Below are 27,433 nucleotides of genomic sequence, written 5' to 3'. Positions count from 1 at the left end.
CTCATTTGTGTGTCTCTGTGGAAGACGGTCTCTTTCGAATAGGATTATTTTATATTTTGGATTTGTGTCTGCTGAACTTTGAAATCTTTAAGCTCACATTTGAAGGGGCACACCTTTCAAAAGTCATTTAACTGAATTTTTAAAAGGATGACGAGGAAAGAAAAAGGTCAATGTACTTCTAAAAAAGAGGTGGTCTCTCATTTGTGCATACATAGGTGGTATAAACATAAGTTTTAACTGTATGGAGAAAACATACATATTAGAAAAGAATGTCAAATATAAAGATTAAGAGATTAAGCTCACCTCAGATATTTGTAAGATATCTAATGCAGATTTTTAATTATTCCCACTGCAGGATTCTTCAGCTTTCTTCTCAGGTTGCAGGAACTGATGAGCAGCAGGGACACGGTGTTGGATTACTTGGACACTGAGTCTAATTCAGTGTGATAATCCTTAACTACTTCATCATGGGAAGCTTCTACTAGCTCCAGTAGCAAGGAGATTAATTATTCTCTTCTCATAAAGATGAAAGAAGTCATATGTGCCACTGGCTTCTTTTACACATACTCATTTCGAAATATAAGAGCTCTTGCTAAGTAAGCTCTGTCACAGTTTATTTTGAATACTTTGCTTTGGCAGAGGGAACATTTAAAGCATTATCAAAACAGAGGTGGGGGGAAGACTTCAAACTACTGGTGTTAAAACTGTGTGAGAGATCTCTGATGAAGACTTCAGTTTATCAGAGGGGGGAAAAATGCTATTTGACTGCCATTCATGTTGAGCCAAGAGGACTTAAGAAAAGCTAGTGGTATGAAGGCAAGCAGCTGGAGAGTTTTTTTTTTTTTTTACAATGAAATATAAAATCATTTGATACTTTCTATTAGTTTGATGATAACTCCAATATTTGTTTTGATGGGATTTGGAGCTTACTATATCATAAGACTAACATTATCTATTAGTCCTACTTCAGTGATATTCCACAAAATAAATGAAGCAATTAGCTTTGCAGCTAACAGTATCTTCATCTTGATGTATATCAAGGTCAATATCTAATTTAGTATTTTTCATTAAAGTTGCATTATTTCTACGTGAAGGGAAGATGGATAGATAGATACCATCAAAAGTGTTAACATTTATATTGCACTGCCTTTAATTCTACTTTTTAAAAATGTGATTATTTGGAGTGTGTCACTCCATTAGAGTATATTTTTCTCCTTTTTTCTCTTTACACTTTTCATATTCCTCATTTAATCTTGTCTTAATAAGAAATGATGGGGTTTGATTTTTGATCGTCTTCCTGTTCTAGTGCAGCAGCAAGCCCACTACTGAGAATGGGGAATCAGACTTTGAGGAAAACGTGACTGATGTAGAGTTCTTGTTTAACTGCTTCACATGTAACTACCTGGTATTTTTGAATGTCTTTCCCACCAAAGCAGCAGCAGATTTTGTATTTGGCAAAAAACGCTTATGCTGTTTGGTGGAAGCATGACAAATGTCTTGTTTTACAGATGAATTGGGAAGTGGTAAGAGAAAGGGTCACTGGGGGACCATTGGTTATTTTTTTCCTTCCTTTAGGGCTGCTCTTTCAACTACTTTCTGACTTGTTTGATTTTGCTAAGCTAATGCTACACAACTCCACCCTTAGCCATTGTACTTTAAAGTTGGCCTTTGTCACATTTTTAAGTCCCAGGTAAAGATTTATCAGAAAAATATCTGGCATAGCATCTGCAGATGTCTTGATAATGCACCTCAGTGCGTTGTGCAAAATCTTGCATGTCTTCATTGTGTCGCTGACCATCTGCACAGCCTGGCCTTCCAGAGAGCTCTCTGGCTGTTCCTGATGAAGTTTACGCTGGTACTCCAGATTAACTCATGCACAGCTCTTGCTGTCCTCAGCTGGGTGAGGAGTGGGAGGGTTGCAGTGCTTCGTGAGCAATTCACTGGAAACATAATAATTTTCATTTTTTTTCTTAAATTCTAATGCATGGTGGACACTTAGAGGATTCAGTAATTAGTGTCTTACCTCACACGTACAGATACCAACCTAAGCAGATGAAAAGCCTTGACAGAGACTAGGGTTAGTCTACCACCAGAGTAACTCCACTACCCCCTTCTAAGGATTGACACTGTGAGCATCAAGTCCTCAGCATCAGCCCTCTTACTCTGCAGATCCCTTCCCATTGCGTTGTGTAGCTTGCTCATATAGATACAGGCAGTCCGTAGTAAAACTAAACAATTGAAATGAGAACAATCACATCCACATCTTTAAATGTCTTTTACAATTGTCAATGTTTCTAGACTTTTTTTGTTTATTTGTTTCTTTCTCAAAAATAGAATATGCAAAAAAAAAAAAAAGAAAAAAAAAAGGCAGCCCAAAATAAGACTAGGTATTCTAAAAAATACATTTCCTCCAGGCTATCAGGGGAAAAAATGTAGAAAAGTATTTGGACACTTCTTCCTATTACTTCAAAAGAACTTGAATATCCTACAAGACAAAATGAAGTAACAGTTTTCCCAAACAGACTAATTCACTCTGTATATATTATCATTGTAAAAAAGTTAATCTTACTGGTGAAATGATGCTTTCCTTGCTTTCCTGGCTTTTCTTGCTGTAGACAAACTAATGGTTTCTTTCAAATATGTAATTACTACTTCAGTATTGCCTTATACAAGATTTTATTTTTATGAAATTTTGACCGTACTCATCAAAGAAGAAAACAGATAACATGGTTCTGCCTTGAGCGTCTTTACAACTCTACTTAGGATGCATTTGTTTGCTTTGTCCATCTATAAAATCTCAGAGATTTTAGTAAGAGCATCTAAAAAATTTAAAATCTGCTGTGCTCTAAGTTAACTTTCAGTATTTTTTCAAAAACAGCATGGGATTTCAATTGAGCAACAGAATGATGTATTTTGGACTATACTTATTATGTTGGCTAATACCACTGGAACTGCACAAAGAAGGACTCAAAAGAGCAGCAAAGTGAATAGATCTATTACTCTGAGTGTACAATTAATCTTGTTGACATTATTTTATATGAACATGGATAAAAATGCCTGGAAAGCATACCATTGAATTCCACTGCTCATTAATATTGATCAAATGTTGTTGTTCTCTTTGTGTTGGAAGCCAGTTAAAGATTATATGCAAAAGTATTACAGTGCTATTGATTTCAAAAAACAAATCCCAGAAGTCCGCTTTTTTGAAAATTAGTTGACAAATTCGGGGTTTTTTTTTTTTGGTAAAGAAGGATGGTTTTGAACTTGCTGCTATAGATCTGAGTAACCAGGAATATTAGTCAGAATGTCAGGGAATTAATTATCCAGCATTCAATACAATGTTATTTAAAAGCCTATATATCCCTATGGAAGTTGGGACCTCATCATCTGGCAGCAGTGCCTACATCTTACATACTATTTTTGATGCTTAAATAGAATGATGGCAGTATTAGGGCCCAGTTCCTTCAAGACAGCTAAACCTGCATAGCTTGCATCAGGGATCCTGTAGACTCAGTAAAAAAAAAAAAGGAATTATGTGCTTGAAGTTTCATGCAATTTAAATATCCTGAAGTTGTGTGAACTAAGAGTATTGTCCTCTAGAGGATTAGGAGAAACAATGTATGATGACATAGGCTTTTTAAAGTTTGAATCATTCACTCTTTTAGAACTCAGATGAGTCTAACCCATGTCCTTTTTAGAAAATTAATGTTAACTAGTGAAAATTAGATGATTGTTATTTACTGGTTTCAGTGTATTTAATTAGGATGTTTCATTGCTCTGAAAATAATTTTTGAACTACCAGTTTCTATTAACAACAACAAAAAAAGCATAATTACTCAACATTTAGATTGAAAATACTGCTGTTATGTGTCTATGACCAAACAAAAACTATAATGAGCCAAAAAAAGTGTTGATATTGGGGGGATGGGGAGGTGGGAGTGGCAGTAGGAGGGCATTATAGAAGGCTAAGATTAGTTAGAAATACTGGCATGCACCAGTATATTTATTACTGTGCACCTCAGATGGCCTTTTAAGCCTTTGTACTTTGGACTGATCTGAGAAAATGCAAAATCTAAAGAAAATCAATGAAAGTATGCTGAACGTGTGCTTAACAAGCCATATGGAGAAAGCAGCAAGCAAAATGAGAAAGTAATTATTAAAAGATTTATTGTTCTTGGAAGATTAGAGATCCGCTTGCATAGAAATATTTAACATATGAGGCTACCTGCTGGTACTCCCCGAACTGCAGCACTATGATAGAGACATGAAAAAAAAACCACAGCTCATATTCACTGGGAGACCAAAAGTGCAAATTATTAAATGTGTTTCTTCCCAAAATATTACAGAGTAGAAATAATATGAACAGAAGCTGTGATACGTGAAAGCTGTGAGCCTTCCTTGACGTGTTAAAGGAGTGATATATGCTGTCTGGAATCAAGAATGTAGGGTACCATTACATTTTACGTCTAATGCAGAATATGGATGGGGAAAGGCAAGGAAGGCAACAGCCAGCCTGCTTTTCATCCTCATGATTTTTGCCTTTTTTTACTACTAATTGCATTTAGAATAAGCTGCTATATATTCATGTATTTTATTTGTTGAGTTCAGTGAGACATATCCCATGTTTAATGATGCACACAAGTGTAACTTCTGCAGGGTTGTGTCCTGGAATAGGCTGATGACGTAAGTTGTACTAGAAATGTGTACATGGATAGTTTCTCAAATTGCTATAAACATCCAGGCAATTATAACTGGGGAGTGAGTTCTGACATCCTTGTCATTCTGTTAATTTTTATATTTTGCAGATAAATACTTTCTTAGAGAGCACAGTTTTCACTCATGCGGTGTTCTGAATGAATTCTGTTGCTTGTGAACATCTGTCAAACCTTGGGTTTGTAACTGAAAACAAATTAATAGGCAGACCCTCAGAAACATTAAATTTACAGCTCTTTTAAGTTTAAATCATTCAATTCCCAGTGCTGATTGCCAGTAAATTATGCTGTGAAAAGAAGTTCTTCTCTGTTTGTTTTTTTTAATGCCATTTTAAGTGGGTGAATAATTATGACATTGCATTTCAATAAGCAAAGATTAAAACCTTTCTGTGTACATGGCAAAGGTTGCAAATAACATACTTTATATTGAATTCGCAAATCTTTTCACACACAAACTTGCACATGAGGCTTTCCAGTCAGTGACTACCAGTTCTTTAAAGTGAGATTGGAAAAAAAATTAATCAAAATGCTGAAGTGTTTTCTTCTGGTAGGAGGTATATTACAGGTAGTATTAGTAAGGTAAGAAGACATAAAAGGCTTTTAACACATGCTGTTAAATGAATAAACTTTAGATCTCAGTTCAAAAGACGCTATTATTTAAAGGTATGTATAGTCATTGCAAGCCTAAAAAAATAGATCTCTCTGCTGAAATTTTACATATCCCAGCATCCTGTGGTTAGTTGGGGAAAAAACAAAACAGTGAGAAGACCTTTTGGAAATCAGCTTGAAGTGGATATACTAAAAAGGCACTCAATAGAAAAGGAATAGTTGATTGAGTAGCTGCTCACTGCTGGCCCAGATAGTCACGTATTCAGAAAGTCACCCAAAGCCATAGCAAAGATCTCCTCAAACTACTAACTTGACATGTAGTGATTATTCAGGGATATGGTACATGTCACTCTGTACATGATAGGCACATTTGATTAATACATACTTCCTCAGTGGTATAAAACTTAGAATGCCTGTTATCTTTAATAGGAGAGCAAGATTTAGCTTCTCTGTCTCCTGTCTTCTCTTACATTAAAAAATAATGTTATGATTAATGCTTCATATTTTTTCTTGTTCATAAAAATCTGTGCTGGCAAGTTGTCTGAACTAAGTGAAGGGTATATTTTACTGCATTAGTGGAATATGAAGGTCTACATAAGGGATTTTTTTTCTTCAATGAATGCATATAAATGACTGAAATTATTATGGTTGTTATTATGTATGTATATATACTTCTCTTTTTTTTTTCCCCTCTCTCAGGACCCTGCCTTCCTAATCCATGTCATAATGGTGGGATATGTGAAATTAGTGAAGCATACCGAGGCGACACATTCATAGGATATGTTTGTAAATGTCCAGAGGGATTTAATGGGATTCACTGCCAGCACAGTAAGTTCCGCATGGTAACTTTTATTGTATTTGTAGATAGGAGCATTTTTATTGCTTGCAGTGTTGAGGATTAATATCAGATCTGGTTTTCTGAAGTGTATCAGTCTTTGGCCTTTATATTATGACCAAACTAATAATATTGAATACTACTACTACTACTACCTTCAGAAAGTGACCTTGCTTCCAACTTACTTGACACAACAGTGCATAATTTGCTACGCATATTCTAGAGCATGGTAAGGAAAGATAACCACATTTAGTATGGATTTTGTGCAAAAGCATACTTGAAATAGTAGGGTTCTCTTATTATCTTGGAATTGTTTATAGTTTTGTTTTGATTAATGGTGGACGAAAGTGGAAAGAATAACTGAAAAGAAGTTTGTGAATAAATATGTCTTCTGGATCTTTCTTCAACTATGCATATATGAATTGCGAAGAAATGTTTTGACTCACAATACTTATATTCAAGGGTAGAAGTTCCAGACTTAAATCAAATGTACGTTTAATCCTGTTTAAAATACAATATCTGGACCTCTTTCAATCATTATAATTTGTTTGAAGAGTTTTTCCTGGTTTCAGATCAGATTGGGAACAGCAGGTTGGTATCCTAGTCTTAGAATGTGTAGTTACGGAATTGACAAGTAGCCATATGGAAAAAAACACCTTGAGATTTCAATAGTATCTCATGGGGGGATTATATAGTAAGATCTGCACTTCACCAACCAAAAATTTTAAGAAGTAAATAAGTGTTTCAGTTTTTGTGCTCATACTGAAAATTGCAGGTACGTGGTTCTCCAGTTAATGTAATCAGAAGTTCTATGTAATCAAAGCCAATTAGTAAGAGCTATGAATGTTCATCTGCAAGTGCTGGATCATGTTCTAACCTATAAACGTAATCTGTGTTATCTATTTGTCACTTAAATAGAAGCTGGGTTTTTTTCATATATAAAACTCATTTAGAACAAGTGCTTGCCTAAGGAGAAACTCGTGTGCCAAATTTCTGTTTTATTTTGTGCAATAAAACACAGCATGGTTCTTAAAATCGCACGTTATTGATGCATTTGGAAGCCAGCTGTTACTCAGTTAGAAGGTTAAAAACTCAAACAAACAGTCAAGAATCCAGTTCCATTCGCACATAAAAGACAAATCCACTCATTCAAATCAGACTAAATAAGCACTGAATCCAGTCTACGTTAATTAAGTGCTCAATTTAGATACTTGTCGATAATTTTATGTTTCAGGAACCGATACAGTCCAGCTGAAATAATGGCTTATGTTCCATACAGCCTTTGACACAGTCCCCCACAACATCCTTCTCTCTAAATTGGAGAGCTATGGATTTGATGGGTGGACTGTTCGGTGGATAAGGAATTGGTTGGATGGTCACTATCCAGAGGGTAGTGGTCAATGGCTTGATGTCCATATGGAGACTGGTGACAAGTGGTGTCCCTCAGGGGTCCATACTGGGACCAGTGCTGTTTAATGTATTCAACAATGACATAGAGAGTGAGATTGAGTGCACCCTCAGCAAGTTTGCAGATGACACCAAGCTGAGTGGTGCAGTTGATACGCCACAGGGACAGGATGTCATCCGAAGAGACCTGGACAAGCTGGGGAGGTGGGCCTGTGTGAACCTTATGAGGTTCAACAAGGCCAAGTGCAAGGTTCTGCACCTGGGTCAGAGCAACTCCTGGTATCAAGACAGGCTGAGGATGAAGGGATTGAGAGCAGTGCTGCCGAGAGGGACTTGGGGATACTGATGGACGAAAAGCTGGACATGAGCTGGCAATGTGCACTGGCAGCCCAGAAGGCCAACTATACTCTGGGCTGCATAAGGAGAAGCGTGGCCAGCATCGAGGGAGGTGATTCTGCCCCTCTGCTCCGCTCTGGTGAGACCTCACCTGGAGCCCTGCGTCCAGCTCTGGAGCCCTCAGCACAAGAAGGACATGGACCTGTTGGAGCAGGTCCAAAGGAGGGCTACAAAAATGATCCGAGGGCTGGAGCCCCTCTCCTATGAGGCCAGGCTGGGAGAGTTGGGCTTGTTCAGCCTGGAGAAGAGAAGGCTGCGGGCAGAGCTGATTGCGGCCTTTCAGTACCTAAAGGAGACCTATGGGAAAGATGGGGACAATCTTTTTAGTAGGGCCAGCAGTGACAAGACAAGGGGTAATGGTTTTAAACTAAACCAGGGTAGGTTTAGACTGGATCTAAGGAAGAAATTCTTTACACTGAGGGTGGTGAAACACTGGAACAGGTTGCCCAGAGAGGTAGTGGAGGCCCCATCCCTGGAAACATTCAAGGCCAGGTTGGTTGTGAGCAACCTGATCTGGTTAAAAGTGTCCCTGCTCACTGTGGGGGGGTTGGACTAGATGACCTCTAGGGGTCCCTTCCAACCCAAATCATTCTATGATTATGTCCCTTATATACTCAATGGAAAGTGTCTCCACCTGAATATGGATATTCAATTTCATTACCTTTGGCCACACTCTCAGTTAATTGTGTAGGTAACGTAAGCAGTCCCACTAGTTATGTGTCTATCTCTTCCACTGGGAACATGGAAATGTTGGATATTATCCACTCCTTTGGGATCTGTTCTGTCTAGCCCTGATTCTGGGGATGGCTGTCTAGTGGAGCTGACTGCCAGCAGCAGTCATACTGACTTCCTTTTGTTTTAATGGTCATATCATTAGAGCAGTCAGTCAAGATGGGGGACTGAGTACATAGTGTAATCGTGATGGCAAAGGATAGTTGTTGCCAGTCTTTAAACCATAGAGCCAGGAGCTCAAGACCAGGAGAGCAGGTAGGATTATGTCTAGCTGTAACTCAAGAGTTATACCAGCTTAAAATTGTACCTGGGCTAAATTGTGAGTGCAGTACTTTGTAGTTGCTGCCCTTGTTCCTCATACTTGCTTGCATTTTACATGTCTGACACTTGGTAAATGAAGTAAAAGTCATTGGACAGTGGAAAGATGAGTGGCTGTACCTTCATTCCCAGGACTGCTGTAAGTGAGGGTACAGGCAGGCTGCTTCTGTGTGCCATTCATGTCCAGTCATATGGAGGAGCTCATGTGAAAACATCATCATGTGGCCTAACATTTTCAGGCATGCTCTATTATGAGACCAGTCATGTAGACAACATATGACACACAATGCTTCCCCTTCCATTAAATGTCAAAGAGGTGACCTTTTTTAAGGATGCAATTAAGTGAATAACACCACAAATTTTCATCAAGCAAAATACATGCTTAACATGTGTTATCTGGAAAATATCATCTGTTACTGAATTCATAAAAAAAAACATACAGTAGTGCATTATGGAGTGATTCACCAGAGTTGTTTGCTGGGTCCCCAGTATCCTTTTAAAAATATTCAGGTATGTAGCAGTTAGCTAATTACCCTGATAATCAGCAAAGTATATTTATACCAACTTCAGAATAAAGTAGAGCTCTCACATGGGTGATGCATAGAATCATAGAATCATAGAATCGCTTTGGTTGGAAAAGACCTTTAAGATCATCGAGTCCAACCTTTAACCTAACCCTGCAGATTCACTGCGGGGAGACTAAAACCCAAGGAGGCAGCTAAAGTGATTTGAGATAAGACAAGTTTATGTGAATGGTTATTCTTTGGAGGAGAAAGAAATTCAGCCCTTTCCAGGTAATATGACTTAAGATGTAATAATAAATCATATACAATTTATAGGTGTTCAGAGGATCTCTGAGGATGTCAGCCATGAGAAGCAGTGGAGGAGGTTTCTGTGATCAGGAAGAAGTATGGGACTTTCAGTGGTGGACTTAATATAACTCTTTTATGTGATAACCCTTTAGCTCAATTCACAAAGTTCCTTTGATACAAATTCCTCTGCTTCATAAAGTTTAGCAATTCAATTCTACACTCACTGTAAATCAATTAAGTCTGTCAAAGTATTTCCATCGTAAAAAAGTAAATTAAAATGACCTCATTGCAAGATAGTATCTTCATCTAAACTGTTAAGATTTCCAAAAAGCACATTATACTTCTCTTGTACAAGGTTTTTTATCTTGGATTTCTTTCATGTGTAATATTCTGCTGCTAAATCAATTAAGCTAGGTGATGGATTTTGCAGTGAAGATACATTCCCAAAGCTAGTATTCTGTCATTCTCATCAACAAACATCCTGCCAAAATTTCCGAGATTCCTTGACCTTTTATCCACATAAATAATTAATATGTAAATTATAAAAGAGATCATTAGCAATTTCACTAATTGTATATTCTAGATTTATTGCAGAACAGATATTAATTTTCAATGGTTGTCTGAAAAGATCCTGATCCCCCAGTAGCAAAAAAGGAAACAAAGTTTCCCATTTCAGGGCTCATAAACTAAGCAATGTTTGGATAGGAAAGCCTACCTCAGGTAGAAACCTGGGAAAATTTTTGTGGTAATACCCAAGAACAATATGTTCTTTAAATATTCCTCTGATTTATTTAAGAGGCGTTTACTTACCTGCTTGGTACGAAGACTCTTCCCAACCCCTGTTCAGGTTACGGTTTGTCATGTTGTTACTGTATGGCTTTCAACTGTGCTATCAACAGTGTCTAGTGACAAGCAGAGAGGAGTTGTTTGCAAGAACTACCTGGAGGCAAGGCAAGTCCCCCCATGGTCTTACTACACTGAGAAAGCAGCTCTTCCAGACAGTAACTTAAAACACTTAAAATTCCTGAAAATAACTCATGCCCAGGAAGACTCGGGTCTACTCTGTGGCGGTGATGCTCATTCATAACAGCAGCAAATAATTTTGTTCCTTTGGGATCACTTTGACTGAAAGCTATGTAAATACATTGCTTTGTCATTCACCAGAAAGAAGCATGTAATCATTGGGTGCATGGTAATTCCATTTTCTTTAACCACGAACTTCAAGAAGAAAGTCAATCTTCCAAGATTGTTCCAGCTCTTTTTGAAAAAGGCCTGCTGCTATTCATGAACTAGCATCTGTTGTCAAACCCTTATCAACCTCACTAATCACTCTTCATATGACAGATGAAAATGCTGGACAAATAGTTGCTGTTCAGATAATAATATTAAATCTCAGGTAATGAACCAACACTGGATGCTTCACAGGAGGGGGCACCCCCACCATGAAAAGAAGGGGGATAACTTGCCCCCTACTTGAAGATTTTGTTTCATTCTGTTAATAGCCAGAGATTGGCTTAAAATCCCAGGTAGGAAGTATATTATCCCCTCCAATTTTGTTTCATTCTTGGTAGCATTTGCTTATATAGCACTGTTTATTCTTCTCAGTCATACACACTTAGAATAGCTTTTTTTTCTTGTTGAATTACTGACCTTAACAACTTCCTGATGCATTCATTTTCATAGTCTAATTATGCTGTATGTTGAAAAAAATCCCTTTTCAATTTCAAACCTGCTGTCTTTCAGCATCTTTAAATGTTTCTTTGTGTATTATAAGACTAGAAGAAAAGCAGCTTTTGAGTGCCTTCTGTATGCCGCTTATTATTTTTCATACATTTGTCATATTTCCTCTTATTTTTTCCTATGCACAGTTCAAATTGTTTCCTTTTCTGTTTCACATGAGAGTTTTTCCAGGACATTTAAACGTTTTCCCTGTGGCCTTCTCAAGACCCATTTGCAACAGCAACCTATACTGAAGACAAAGCTGTACTGTTTATTTGGTAGAAGATCCTTACTGTACTTCCTATATTCTTTATGCAGTATTTTGTGGGAAGTTTCTTTTTGATTTTGCCTATTTTAACCGGAGCTGGATGTTGAGCTATGGCTTTTATTAAGCTGCCTTCTTTGATGCCGAAGTTTCTTTCATAAGATGTCATTGTGGGAGGAAACAGATCTTCTCAATTGCTTTTGTGTTTTATTGTGATATTGAACAGAGGGGTGGATTTCTTATCACCTGTACATGGACTGAACTATACAATGAATGGTACTTTTAAGAAGATGCGTGTTTCTATGGCATAAAAGTCACTTAGGTTAAAAGATTAGTATTATTTTACTTTGGAAAGAAATTAATGTTCCAAAAATACATGAACTGCTGTTTGATTGTCAAATAAATTAAATTTGTTCATGTTCTGCATTAAAAAGATAACATATGGAGATATTTTGCACATACAAATTCCTCTTTGTATTTGAATTAATAATAAATACTGAATTAAAAATTATCTCTTTAAATTCTATAATAGTTATCTCATTGTGATGCCAATATCACACATTCTTTTATAACATAAGTATTATAATATGCCTTTTCAGTGGGTTTCCTCAGAATGAGAATAACTGTTTATATTCCTGAATACATTACAGAAAAATACTAGCCATGAGTCTTGCTAATGCTGCATAAAGACACTTTTACAAAAAAACCTCACAAAGATTCCCTTTTAGATGTTAAATAACTAGACTGCTTTTTGGAAGGCAGTGTGTAAATGGTCTTACATCGTTTGTGAAATGTGAATGTGGAAGAATATATGGATTATGCCATTGCAATCATTTTGTAACAGATAAGTATTGTAAGAAAATAATGAGTAGTTTCAGGAGTTATATGAGGTTCTTCAGTAACAGACAGGGAACTGGAGACTATGATTCATCTGGTGTCTTCCATTCCTACTTTCATGGGTTGTTTTTTTCCTTAAGCTATCATACCAGAGTTTGGAGTTTATATTTCTTACATGTAGTGTCTCATACGTAAAGAGATAGGGTATTTCAGATAAAGGCATGATGACACACTCATCATTCAAACTTCAGTTTTCATCAACAGAAGGTTTTTTGGATAAGAGCAGCAATAATTAATTCAGTATCCCTTGGTGTGTTACTCTAATTCTTTATCACTTAATACTGCATTATTCCATGCAGTATCTAGTATATAAATATTTTCAGTTTTCTTCACGATTATGCATTCAAACAACCAAAAGCTATTATCTAGGACCTCAATGTCATTTTATTCTTTCATGTTCTCCTTTTTTGGGTTCCCTTTCATACTTACCAAAAAATACATGTTCATTTCAATTCTGTTACAAAAAGTGGTACAGGATTGTTTTCTTCACTGGAAAAGGTTATTTTGTAATATCTAAATGCTATTCTTTCCTTCCCTTTTCAAGACTTGAGTTGAGAAAATAAGCATTTCTTACTGCTTTGCTTTCTGTATTTCATTTCCCAAATTCAATATTCTGGTTGTGGCAGCTCTCCAGAAGTGTGACAATTGTCCATTTTCTTTTTGTTCAGTCTTAGCTGAATGCTCTCAATGCTGCCTTAGCAAGGATTTGGCATAGGAATGACTATGCAAAGGAGAACAGACTTTAAATGGAATAACACCAATTGGAAAACGTAAGCTCACCTTGTTTGTGAGTGTGGTCCTTTAAATAGCGTTACTGATCCTAACTGATTTCAGTTATTGTAAACTTTTACCTTTGCGTTTGTCAGTTTGACAAGCAATACACTTTGTGAACGAGCCTGCTTTCTATCTCTTTATACGACTCCATCTTTCTAACAGTCAAAGAATGCTTGTTATTGACTTCAATACCTTGGCTTTCTCTATGGCCATAAGACCTTTTCTTAAAGCTTTGAACACGAGTTTGACACAGCCTTGAGATGCTAAGTGACTAGTAACATTGAGCTGTTCCCAAATTGTCACTTACACAACTTTTCTTCAAGAAAATGCATCAAGAAGAAACTCTTAAGACAGTATGTTAATCACATTGTTACATCAGTACAGAAGTATTATTGTTGAATGTGTTAATATTTGCTACTCTGACCCAATAGATGATACAGATGGTAGAATCATAGAATGGTTTGGGTTGAAAGGACCTCTGAAGATCATCTAGTCCACCCCCTGTCATGGGCGGGGACATCTTTCACTAGATCAGGTTCCTCAAAGCCCATCCAACCTGACCGTGAATACTTCTAGGGATCCACAACATCTCTGGGCAACCCATACCAGTGCCTCACCACCCTCATTGTAAAAAAATTCTACCCAATATCTAATCTAAATCTACACTTTTTCAATTTAAAACCATTGCCCCTTGTCCTGTCACTACAGGCCCTGGTAAAGGGTCTCTCTCTGTCTTTCTTAAGCCCCCTTTATATATTGAAAGGCTACAATAAGCTCTCTCCGCAGCCTTCTCTTCTTCAGGCTGAACAGCCCCAACTCACTCAGCCTTTCTTCCTAGGAGAGTGTTCTAGCCCTCTGACTATTCTCCTAGCCCTCCTATGGAGAAGGACCCATTCTGAGAGGTCCATGTCTTTCTTGTACTGGGGACCCCAGAGCTGGATGTAATCCTCCAGGCAGGGTATCACAAAAGTGGAGGGGGAGAATCACCTCCCTTGACCTGCTGACCACGTGGGTTGGTTTTTTTTTTATTGTAGCCAAGAATACGGCTGATTTTCTGGTCTGCAAGTGCACATTACAGACTCATGCCCAGTTTTTCATCCAACAGTGTCCCCAATCCTTCTCTGCAGGGCTGCTTTCAAGCCACTCATCCTCCAGTGTTTACCGATATTTGGGATTGCTCCAACCCAGGTGCAGGACCTTGCACTTGGCCGTGCTGAACTTCATGAGGTTCACATTGGCTCACTCCTTCAACCCGTCCAGGTCCCTCAGGTTGGCATCCCTTCTCTCAAACGTATCAACTGCACCACTCAGCTTGGTGTCATCTGCAGACTTGCTGAAGGTGCACTCAATCCCATACAAGAGAACAATCAATGAACCACAATAGAATTATGGATGGCTAGCGGAAGAGCACAGGAAAACGAGCTAACAAAGCATCTGTTATCTGTTCCTTCTCACCACTTTTTATGCTCATTTAGGTACACACAGGAAATTATAAGATAATTTCAGCCATTTTGATAGCTTAGGATCAACACAGCCACACCGCAGGTTTAAAGGAAGGATTCCTTTCAGTCTTTGTTGCACTCACAGGTTCATTACAGATATACCAGCACATTTCTGTGAGGAAGATAATGAAGATAAATCAAATCTTGAAATGAAATCTCATTATTTAATGAGACAAAACTTATCATTTAGAATTTTGTCACACAGTGGCACAGTCTGATCCATCTGTGTAGGAAGCAGCTGTTAGAAAAAGAGATTAGTTTTGTAATTTAGATCCTTCTCTTGTTTTTTCTTTTTATTGTTCTGCTGCTGTAAGAACTACTGTGCTCAACCATCTGTGTGTGTAGGTGTGTCAAGGATGCAGAATTAAAATATTGTATTTGTGTTAGGAACTCATGCTGGCATATGGCTGTGCAGTTCCCTATTACTAGATAGAATATTAGTATTTCCATTGTTCATTGAACTAGTTGAAAATTATATGGCTGGCTGTAATGTTTGGAACTTGAACAATTCACATGGCAAATTTTCTAAAAATTAAAGAAAGGAAAAAAATTAGTCATCAGGTGTTGTTTTTATACTACAGGACTCAGTGAACAGTTTGAAGAAGCCAAAGAACTTTTTAGAAGGAAGATCCAGAAATATATTCAGTACGCTAGCTGCTCTTTTGAAATTATAAGTAGTATTTATTCATGTGGATACACTTTTGAGATCGGTGGGTTTATTTGTACGTAAGTGGTATACAGAGGGAGAGGATACAGCGCCAGAGTGGTTACCTGTGTATGCAAAACTTGAAAAAACAGTACTTGGACTTGAAGCTCAATATAATGAGGTAATAGTCTAATAGTATATAGCAATCTGCATTACAAATGTAATCCCTTTGTATTCATAAAATATCTCAAGCAAAACTCATGGTGCTGTCACATTTGCATATGAATACCTGGGATATTCTTCTAGCTTGCATTTATTCTGATGTGTTAAATAACATACAATTATTTCTGTAGGGCATCTGGATGAGAGTTTTAGTTTGAATCAGAGTGCATTTTTAAAAATCTCTTGATCGTCTCTACTTACTGTGCTTTGCTTCATGTGACAGCCATCTCAGAGCACAAGAACTGGATCCCTTTGAGATGAAAATAATCTAAAAGAAAATAGTCTGGTAGTGTAAAATTCCTTGTGTACACACTGGGAATTGACATAGAACATTCCAGTGTGTAAATGGGCAATCCGACCATCCAGACAACCGCAAACTTGTACAGAGAAAACATCCCCGAGATATGTGCAGGGACATTCAGACCTTGTGTCCTCAGCTCTAATCACTTCACTCAACAACCATAATTCTGTAAGACTAGACTACTTACAAATGTAGCCTTAACCTGTCTATGCCTATGTTTTTCACCAAGTACAGTGAAAACAATGAATAAATTGTTTGTCTTCCTTTTCTTATGGCTTGTTAATGTCTGACATCACAAGAGGCACTTGGTTTTCTGCAGTGTCATGATCTGGCCTGAATTTTATTTAATCCTCTAGTGTGATCACCTGATACTGCCAAAAGTGATGGTGCCCATCTTCCCTGAGAATGTATCCCCATCAGATTTCAGTCTGAATCATCTCACCAGGCTTGTCTGGAAGCATACAGCGTAACCTCAAGAAGGGATTTTCAGTGGGATCAGATCACTGAATGTAGCCACCCAGCTGCTAGGTCCTAGAGGAGTGGGGAGACTGGAACATGCAGAGGGACGTGAAAGGTTGAACTGGCAGCTCTCCCATTTCAGACAGATTAGATATAATACTGAAACTGATACACCCCTTCTGGTGACTGCTGTTAATAAAAGCAAAGAGACTCCTAAGGCTTTCCAGAGGAGCTCATTAGTTCTTACTGTGACACTTTTCTGCCCAAGTGCACTGAGCTTCTGTGATTCTCACCATCAGTAGTTGCTTATCATCTCAGAAGGACTTCTGCGATCTGTGCTTGCCTATGAATGAGCGAAAATGATAGGATTCAGGAACAGGCCATTACAACAAGGTGTTGGCTTGGTGAATTGACATTGCATGGTCCAGATGTGTATGCACTACACCATAAAAAAGAATATAAATTGCTATTTACCTGCAAATAGTAGATAAGTTTTGTAATCTCATCAGATTTCATTTTATCCTCAACACAAGTCAGTAAGGCACCTGGTTCTGAAAATGTGTTCTATGTGATCCTTTCATGTATGTAGCAGAGCTGTTTATGCATACAATCATTACTCTCATATAGTTTTTAGAGTTTATTTGAAAGCAGTATTCTCTTCCAATACTAGTAGTTTTCATTGCTAGAGAGAAATTATTCTATATTCTTTGTCAGTCATACTTAATATCTAAGGGACCTTTAGAGCAACACTGCAGGAGACATATGCCAAAATGACAAAAAAGTAAAAGGTGAAAAGAGTTTTTGCCTGAATATAAAATTGAGAGTTTACAGTTTTGTTTGTGACTTCTTTATTTCAGAACTCTAACAGAGAGAAAACCTATTCCCATTTCTCAGCAAAAATAAAGACCTATTACAGGGATTGTACCACCCGTGGCTCTAAGTTATAGTATATATTATATGTATAGACTGGAAGGCAGTTCTTTAGCTGCAAAACATAGTTGTGGAAAATGCATAAACCTATTAGGTAAGTCTTACTCAATGTGATCATCGAGCAAAGGTGACATTGCCTGGGCCAGCTGCCATAAATACAAGTTCCAGTTCTGAGAGATGTTTTTAGTGCAAGACATACAACTTTCTGTAAGTCGTGAAGAACAACTGGGGTGTATGTGCCCCGAGATAATAGAGCTGTCACTCAGATGGTAACAGAAGTCACTGCAATAAATATTTCCCTTCCTGTACTAGACAGTCATTGGTGATGTGAGGAAACTACTTCATACACATTTGGCATCTTTTATGGGGAGAGAGATGTGGTCTTCCTTTTCACCTCTGCAGAGGAGACAAGGATATTACCATAGTCCAAAAGATAAAATGATTGATAAGTGGCTAGCAAGTAAGTGTATTTGCCACAGATAATACATACTATATATGTGACATATATACCATATGCATATATCACAGAATCACAGAATTGTTTAGGTTGGAAGGGACCCCTGGAGATCACCTAATCCAAGCCCCATCCTCAATAAGTGTGAAACAGACCAGGTTGCCCAGGACCATGCCCAGACAGATTTTGAATATTTGCCCAGATGGAGACTCCATGACCTCTCTCCAATGTTTGACCACTTTCACTATAAGAAAGTATGTTCAGATGGGATTTTCTGTATGTTAAGTAATGCCTGATGCCTCTTGTCTGGTCAGTGGATGCCACTGAAGAGAGTCTGGCTCTTTTATCTTTATTCCTTCCCATCAGATATTTATACATATGGGTAAGATTTCCCCGAGCCTCCCCTTCTGCAGACTGAGCAGTCTCAACTCTCTCAGCATCTCCTTGCAGGTCAGGTGCTCCAGTCCCTTAGTATCATGGCTCTGAGCTGGACTGACTCCAAAAAGTCCATGTCTTTTTTCTACCAGGAAGCTCAGCACTGGACACAGGACTCCAGATGCCCCATACTTGGGAGTGTTCAAGGTCAGGTTGGATGGGGCTTTGAGAAACCTGTTCTAGTAAAAGTTGTTGCTGCCCATGGCAGGGGATTTTGGAACTAAATGGTCTTTGAAGGTCCCTTCCAACCCAAACCATTCTGTGATTCTGTGTCTCCCCAGTGCTGAATAGACAAGAAGAATCACCTGCCTTGACCTGCTGGCAATGTTCTGGCTAATGAAGCCCATTGTTGGCCTTCTTTGCCATGAGAGTGCATCGCTGTCTCATGGTCAACTTCTTGTCCACCAGGCCCCCAGGTCCTTCTCTGCCAAGCAGCTTTCCAGCTGATAAGCTTGCCAGTGTGTAATGGTGCCTGGGGCTGTTGGTCCCCAGGGACAGGACTTTGCACTTTGCCTTGTTGAACTTGATGAGTTTCCTGTTCAGCCTATTACTCCCTCCTGTTGAGGTTCCTCTGGATGGCAGCACACCCACTTGGTGCATCAGCCATTCCTCCCAGTTTTGTATCATCTGCCAAGTTGGGGAGCGTGCAGTCTATCCCAGTGTCTGGGATATTAATGAAGACGTTGAACAGTGTTGCCTGCTGTATGGACCCCTAGGATACACCACCACTGATTTGCCTCCAACTGGACTTCTTGCCACTGATCACCACTCTCTGGGCCTAGCCATTCAGCTCATTTTTAATCCACCTCACTGCCTACTTATCTAACCTGCATTCTGTCAACCTGCCTATGAGTATGTTATGGGAGATAGTGTTAAAAGTCTTACTGAAGCTGAGGTAAACAACATCCACTGCTCACCCCCATCCACTGACCCAGTGGCCTCATTGTAGAAAGCTATCAGCTTGGTCAAGAATGATTTCTTCCTCATAAGTCCATGCTGACTACTTTGCATCATCATCTTGTCCTTCATGTGTTGGGAAATGCTTTCCAGGACAGCTTTCTTTACCACCTTTCCAGGGACAGAGGTGAGACTGACCGATTTGTAGTTCTCTAGGTCTTTCCTCTTGCTCTTACATTTGTGTACATACACTGTAAGTAGATGTATAATCTTTCTAGGACTAAGGATACACCTATGGTTATGAGCATAGTGATTTGCTATAGTGAATAACTGACATTGGGTTAATCATGTATTAAACCATCCATTCATTTATTAATCCTACATAACTCTTAAGTGATTGATACATTTGCTCTTAATCTACTATGACTCCACGTATGTCAAATGTAGTAAAATGTGTTACTCTACACCCACTGAAGGGGAAGAAAGGTTAGAGAACTGTGCCAGAACATCTAACACATTCTCCTATTTACAGTGCTAGATTATTTCCATGATTAAATCTGTAAGCTTCATAAACAGTAAAACATGCATATATTTATGAACAGCTATGAGTATGAAATTGAAAGATATTAGCAAAGAGTAGAAATTACCTTTATGCAGCACATTTATGTGCACTTATGCAATATAGGTGCAATGAAGTCCCACAGACAACTTTTTTATGAGAGCTTAAGTAAGATGTATGTAGATTGACCATAAAGGAATACACTTCACCCTGTGTATATCAAATACAGACATGTGAACAAATAAACCCATCTGTTTTAGTCATTTTAGAGCATCCATCATCATATCCTCCATGACTTGTTGGTCTAATAACATTTTTTGAAACACATGAAATAACTGTACTCATGTGAAAAAGATATATCCCTACGCTCAGTCTATTCTGAAATGCATAAACTTCTTCATTTTGAAAGAATACAATTATTTTGGGATATGTGAAGAGAAATATGCTAATTTACTGATCGGGGTTCAAACTTGCTTTGAAAATAATTGGACTTCTTGCCATGAGCCCACCTACGCTATTTTAACAAGTAACGCAGTTAGAGGTGACAGTCTAATGCTGGATAATTTAAGTTTACTCATGAAGTTGAGATTTTTGGAGCACTGCTTGTAATAAAAAATGATTCACAAGTTGATTCACTTTTTAATAAGATTTTTTTTTTTCTCAACTACAGTTAAAATGATTTGTCAAATGCTTGTTACATAAATAGCCAATTATTTTAATAAGGTTCATTGGAAATGATAGGAATTGTTGCCCTGAAGTCATACTTCTAGAGTGTAAAATTAAATGGTAAGTTATTTAATAGGATGAGGGTTTCCATGCCAGTATACATTAAAAGTAATTAAAAATTAAAAAACTGCTTCAATTTATGTAAAAACTTTTTAAGTACCAACTCTCTTAAAACTAATAAGAAAGGTCCTGGTAACGTTATTCCAGAATTCTATTAAATTTAAATTACCTCAGATGAAAAGTCATTAAATATGCATTTAAACAGGTAAATAGAAGATCAGGAAATACATAGTGCAGTCCTGAAAGTGTGACTCCACAGAGAAATTTATAATAACTTTTTAGTGGCTATAACTAAAATATAAAAATTTTTCAAGACAGGCAGTAGGCACCTATGCAGATTCAAATTTCATTGCATGATCAGAGCAATAGTCAGTTTCCTCATTTATTTTATGGGAGTTTTCAAAACAGAAATAGGAAGAATACACAACAAACGATGAAAATAAAGCAGAGCCCTACCTTATTTAGAACCTGCTCAAAGTCTTTTGAAGTCAATAGGCCCCTTTATCCTCAGTCTAGAAGCTCCCATTAGACTTTTATGAAACTAATTCTGTGACCTCACCATTTTTTTACATACTTTCCAATAGTTTCTAATGAAAACTATTGAAAACAACTTTTGGAGTGTAAAAATACAGAAATAATTAATATTTGCTCTCTTGCTGGAAAACCTGCACATTGTTAAATGTGCTTAGCACCTAAAATGCTAAATGTGTACATTGTGAGTAATATATAAACTTTGCAGTGTTCAGAGATTGCCCCTGTAGGCTCCCAGCAATTCTTCAATGGATTTTTTTTTTTCTGGCCTTAATTGGAAGTGCCAAAAGAAGAATAGTTTCCTGAAAAATATTTAATTGGGTCTTCTTCTTGATAATTTTTATTAGTATTTTTCTAATAGTTCTACAGTTAATCTTAGCATTCTGAAAACTGTGATTATACTTACTATTGTATAGAAATGTATTCATAAGTGACTTGAAAACTTTAAATTTAATTTGGAAGTTTTCGTTGAGGGTTGCACAGGGGAAAGGCTAGTATAGAACATTAAGAAAGCTTGGAAAATGCTACAGATAATTAATTTACTTTAAAATGTGATTTTACGGATAGGTGCTACAACTGATTCATTGAAACAGCATTACTTTGAACAGAGGTGTAAATTATAGGTGGAAAAGATGATAAATGAATGGGTGGGGAAAGAAATTAGTCATAATAAAAATGCTGTTTTGTCAAAATTAAAGATTTTACTTGCCACATTAAATTTAAGAAAATGTCATTTAAAAAAACTTCAAGATACTTTTCATTTTTAGTTTCTCGGAAGGCTAATTTCTTTATGAATCAAAGTGAACTCAGAATCATAGCTATATATTCCAATTTTCCTTGAAACAAGTTGACCTAAAATTATTTCAGAAACCACTAAGATGGAAAATTACACTTAATTTTTTCCAAACTAAGGAAAAAGATTAGTGTTTACAGGTAGCATGAAGTCTTTTTTTTTTTTATTTTTTCTTTCCTTTTTGTTACAGAGACATAATAAAAAAAGCATAAATTAGTCTAAAGAGGCCTCTAAGAGGACAAAGAATTGCTTTGAAAGGAAAGCCTATTATATTAGAAAGGATGCTTAAGTGACAGTTTCTGACAGAACTCTAGATAGGAGCAACTGAATTCTTCTCAAAATTGTTTTTTTTATGTGTTTAGACATCAATGTATATTGCTGGTTACAAGGGTATCTCAAACATTCACACGTAGTCAACACAAAAGTTCTGACTTATGGCTAGACATTATTTTTATTTCCTTGGCTTGCTTATTTAGAATACCTCTTTTGGGTTCAGAACACAACTTTAATAACTCTTTTACCTGACTTACTCTCTTTTTAATAGAATAATACTATCTGAAATATTTGTAGTGAATGGTTCTGGAAAAATTCCAATAGGCAGCTCTGTGATGGATAATTCTAGAGGACATTTACCACAATATGTTATACCAAATACTTGCAGGAGAAGGAATATTCTGTATAGAATAATGATAGTAGTGGCAATATAATGTTTTGCCTCTTAAGGGTGGAGAGCAAGAGGCTTGTACTTTTCCATCTCAAGTGTAAACCTGTTTTCTACTCTTTTTTGAAGACCAGGTAATAAAGATATCTGCACAGTGAATCATTTCAGTGTGATATAGTTGAAATTTCCTAAAGGTGATTTGGCACAACATTTTTAGAGACTTCCGTGGTCAGGTAACTAGCTTGGAAAAAGCAATAAAAACACTGAATTTTAACAGGTGTCTGTCCTGTGTTGAATATGCATTGAATACATCCAGTTCAGATTTAATAATATATACTAAAGTCCCAAATTTCATGGGAATATGCTCCAGTTCTTTTTAAATGTTTCATACCAAGGTTATACTAATACTGTATTAGTGGTTGTTTTTTGTATAATCCTGGTTAAATCAAGTAACAGTTATAGCTGAAGATACAGCTTGTTTTTTGTCTACATGAATTACAGCCAAAACCTTCAGAAAGAGGTTAGAAACTTTTTAAAATCTATAATTACCAATAATAAAATTAATTATTTTTATGGTAATTACTTACCACTTCTGTATCTTTTAACCAAAAATTGAAGGTGATCTACCTGTACTAGCAAACTTTTTGGTGATGATTATTAATTCTGTTTAAATACAATTATTTTTTTTTTTAATTTCTCTTTTTAGAAAAAAATGAGGTTGTCCTCATGTAGGAGGCCTTTGCAGTTACGATTGTTTTAGTAAACCATAGGAATATGAGAAAGAATATTTTCATTAATTTGTTTTTTTAATTTTTGGTAAATATTTTACCAAAAGTTTCCTACTCTTAAAGGAGATATGTTCTTCTGTGAATTGCCATAATCCTTCAAATTTATCATTTAACTGAGTAGCTTGTTGTTAAAATACCCATTTTAAATTCTGTTGATTCTCTTGAGTCAGATTCTTTACCAAACAAAACTGGTATAATTTTATTCTTTTTAATGGAGCTTTACTAATTAATATTTCATAAAAAAAGTATTCTGCTTTAACACAGAATCACAGAATCTCAAGGGTTGGAAGGGACCTCAGGAGATCATCTAGTCCAACCCCCCTGCTAAAGCAGGTTCTCCTAGAGCATGTTACACAGGACTACATCCAGGCGGGCTTTGAATATCTCCAGAGAAGGAGACTCCACAGCCCCCCTGGGCAGCCTGTTCCAGTGCTCCGTCACCCTCAGAGTAAAGAAGTTTTTCCTTATATTCAACTGAAACCTCTTATGTCTCAGTTTGTGCCCATTGCCCCTTGTCCTGTCACTGGGCACCACTGAGAAGAGTCTGGCTCAGTCCTTGTGACTTCCATCCTTAAGATATTTGTATGTATTGATGAGGTCCCCTCTCAGTCTTCTCTTCTCCAGGCTGAACAAGCCCAACTCTCTCAGCCTTTCCTCATAGGGGAGATGTTCCAGCCCCTTTATCATCCTAGTTGCTCTCCTCTGGACTCTCTCTAGGAGTTCCTCGTTTTTCTTGAACTGGGGAGCCCAGAACTGGACACAGTACTCCAGGTGTGGTCTCACCAGGACAGAGTAGAGGGGGAAGAGAACCTCCCTCGACCTGCTGGCCACACTCCTCTTAATGCACCCCAGGATACCGTTGGCCTTCTTGGCAACAAGGGCACACTGCTGGCTCATGGTCAGCTTGTCATCCACCAGGACTCCAGGTCCCTCTCAGCAGAGCTGCTTTCCAGCAGGTCAGCCCCCAGCCTGTACTGGTGCATGGGGTTCAACCTCCCCAGGTGAGGCACTCGGCTCTTGCCCTTGTTGAATTTCATCTCCGCCCAACTCTCCAGCCTGTCCAGGTCCCGCTGAATGGCAGTGCAGCCTTTCGGCGTATCAGCCACTCGTCCCAGTTTTGTGTCATCAGCAAACTTGCTGATGGTACACTCTGTCCCCTCATCCAGGTCAGTGATGAACAAGTTGAATAAGACTGGGCCGAGTACTGAGCCCTGGGGAACTCCACTAACTACCGGCCTCCAGCTGGACTCTGCCCCACCAATGAGAACCCTCTAAGTTCTGTCATTCAGCCAGTTCCCAATCCACTTCACTGTCCACTCATCCAACCCACACTTCCCTATGAAGATGTTATGGGAGACAGTGTCAAAAGCCTTGCTGTAGTCAAGGTAGACAACATCCACTGCTCTCCCCTCGTCTACCCAGCTGGTCATGCCATCATAGAAGGCTATTTGTACCAACAAATTGGTGCAAATCTGTACTAACAAAACAGAGTATATAATCTGACTTTCCTGGTATTCGTTAGGAAAGTAATAGTGAAAAGTTTGAATACCTGGAAGCTCATGTTTAAACAATAACAGGATGTAATAATGTAATAGACAATAAAAAAAATATGGAGAATCTATTTTAAAAAAATCTGTCAAGAACCATCGAGCAACTACAAGTAAAGCCTAGACTAAGTTCCAGCTCTTGTTAGGTATAAATAACTTTTATTTTGAAATAAAACTAGGTAGGGAAGTTTCTAAGTTCCCTGGTTTTCAGTTAAAAAAAAGGGGGGGGGTTGAGTCTGGGGGGAAGGTTGTGTGTTTCTCAAATTGTGACTTCATCTTTATCCAGTGTACAGTTGTGGGTCTTCATAGAAGGCAGTTATGATACAGAGGTTATAACCAGTTGATCTTCTGCTCCTGTTCCCACCTGTTTTCTGTATACTAAATTGACTTGATTATGGAAAAAAATATTTGCAGTATTAGTAAGGCACAACTAGATTATGTCTAATCAATGCTTGACTTCCAATATAGACGCTTGAACCTAGATTCTGTGGCTAAGGTGGGCCAACCATTCTATCAAGATAGAAGACATTAAAAACATGACTTAGAGTTGAGATGAGCAGACCAAGTGTGACTGGGAAGCTGAAACAAATATGAAGTCAAAGGATAAGGAAAGAATGTGCTTGTCAGCAGGAGGGAACTTCAGGAAGTCTGTACTGCAAAAGGTAGTCCTGGATCAGAAACAAGGGTTCAGGTGGCAGGAACCAGGAATTTGGGCTAAGTAAAGAACAAGCAAGCAGGGGACAGGAACAAGACACTGGTGTGCAACTGCAGCCAAAACGCAAGCTGCATTGGCAAAAACAACCGACTGAGATTATTGCTCCCTTCATTACAAAAAGTCAGGTCTATACCAAGTAGCTTGCTGAGGAACTCAAATTAGTGGAAGTAGTAGTTAAATTTTTGATTATAACAGTTACATAATTTATATACCCATTTCATGTGGGGTAATTTTTCAGGAAAACATGTGACTGTATTTAACAGGTAAGGTCCAAAATTAGTCCAAAAGTACATAATCCAGCAAAGAAGGACAAAACCCCAGAACTCTTCCTCATGATGATTCTCAAATCACTGTGTAATATAGCGAAGTTCTCTCTTACTTGTCCAATTTCTGACAGCATGCTTTGGTTCCAGGTTGCACAGTGACTGTGCTTCAAACAGAAGCATGCCTAATAGCTTTGTAGTTATGGTTTGATCTTAAAGGTAGGAAATGTAAATTTAATCATCTTCAACATAAAAAGAAACCGTTACTTCCTAATCAACTGCCTTAGCCCTTCAAGCCATTATTCAAGGAACAATCTATTTTCAGAAAATGGTCAATGTTTCCTTGCTTCTGCACCACCGTTGATTTCAGAATCCATTTTCAGTAGAGAGATCTTGGAGGACTGGGCATGGGGGGTGGGTGGGGTTTTGGGGTTTGATTTTTTTTTGGTGGTTGTTTTTATTTAAAGATAACCTGGATGCTATTTAGAAATACAGGCTTCTCCTGTGCTGGCACTTAAACCTCTTCAGGAGCCCATTTCACTCAGTATTTAGCAGTCTTATTCAGTGCCTCTCCGAGGAACTCTGAATTCTCTGGTAGTACCCAGCTATCTGTGTTTTGGTTACCGGAGTGTGTAAGAGTGTTATCTGAACTACACTGCAAAATCTGACCTGGCATAAAACGTAAGCTTATCTGAAAAATCACAAGCACCTACAGTGATTTTACTTTATATTAGTTAATTCACATTAAAAGCACATCCTTTGTGCACAGGTAGGTTGATTGCATAGTTAGTGAGCAATTTGTATCTGACAACATACAGAGAGCTTTTCTTCAGGAGCCTTTATTGTCTTTAGAAGGAACTAATCCATAAACTCAGCAGTTCAAAATTTCTATTCAAATTTACTTCTATTCATCACAATATGACAAAGCTTAAAAGGGAATATTTGTTTTTCAGAAGAAAGAAACACACCAGCTGGTGTAAAGTCTAGTATTGTAATTGGCACATCAAGAAATTTGAACAAAAATCTGACCACAATTTGCAAGGACCACTTTTAATTAAATATGCTACATCTGCACATTCACTCAAATGAAATAATGAATAGTAAATTAAATAATTCTGTTGAACTTATGCTCCTTTCTTTAACACAGTTCAGTTCATTATCTTTCCAACTAAACGTCTGTTCTGGTATCAGACATGATGCTAGAATGAGCTAGTCTTTGCTCATTCATCAAATATGACATATTTGTTTGAACTGATGGGACTAAAGGTTCTCAAATTACTGGGAAAAAATCACTGTAGGATACAAGTAACAAAGATAATAATGAAAAACTTCCATCTTTCTGCACTGATCATAGCTAATTGCTCCATAGGGATAGAGTATGAGGATTGCTTTAAAAGTATCTGGCACTTAAGGTTCAGTCTGTTTTCTACATCAAGTATAGACAATATGAAATATGCTGGGAAGTTGT

General features: G+C 37.6%; 1 protein-coding gene across 1 annotated transcript in view; it reads left to right on the top strand.

Annotated features, from left to right (window-relative positions):
* EDIL3 (EGF like repeats and discoidin domains 3) overlaps positions 1–27,433 on the top strand; it is a 191,993-nt gene that overhangs the window by 58,176 nt on the left and 106,384 nt on the right. The window contains exon 4 of the mRNA XM_009641121.2: positions 6,021–6,149. Coding sequence (XP_009639416.1) covers positions 6,021–6,149 — 129 coding nt within the window. The remainder of the gene's footprint in view (positions 1–6,020; positions 6,150–27,433) is intronic.

The sequence above is a fragment of the Egretta garzetta genome, unplaced genomic scaffold (genome assembly GCF_000687185.1).
Source record: "Egretta garzetta isolate BGI_Z169 unplaced genomic scaffold, ASM68718v1 scaffold136, whole genome shotgun sequence".
In the NCBI taxonomy this organism is placed as follows: domain Eukaryota; kingdom Metazoa; phylum Chordata; class Aves; order Pelecaniformes; family Ardeidae; genus Egretta; species Egretta garzetta.
Note: the sequence above shows the minus strand (reverse complement) of the source record. Positions and strands in the feature narration are given on the sequence as shown.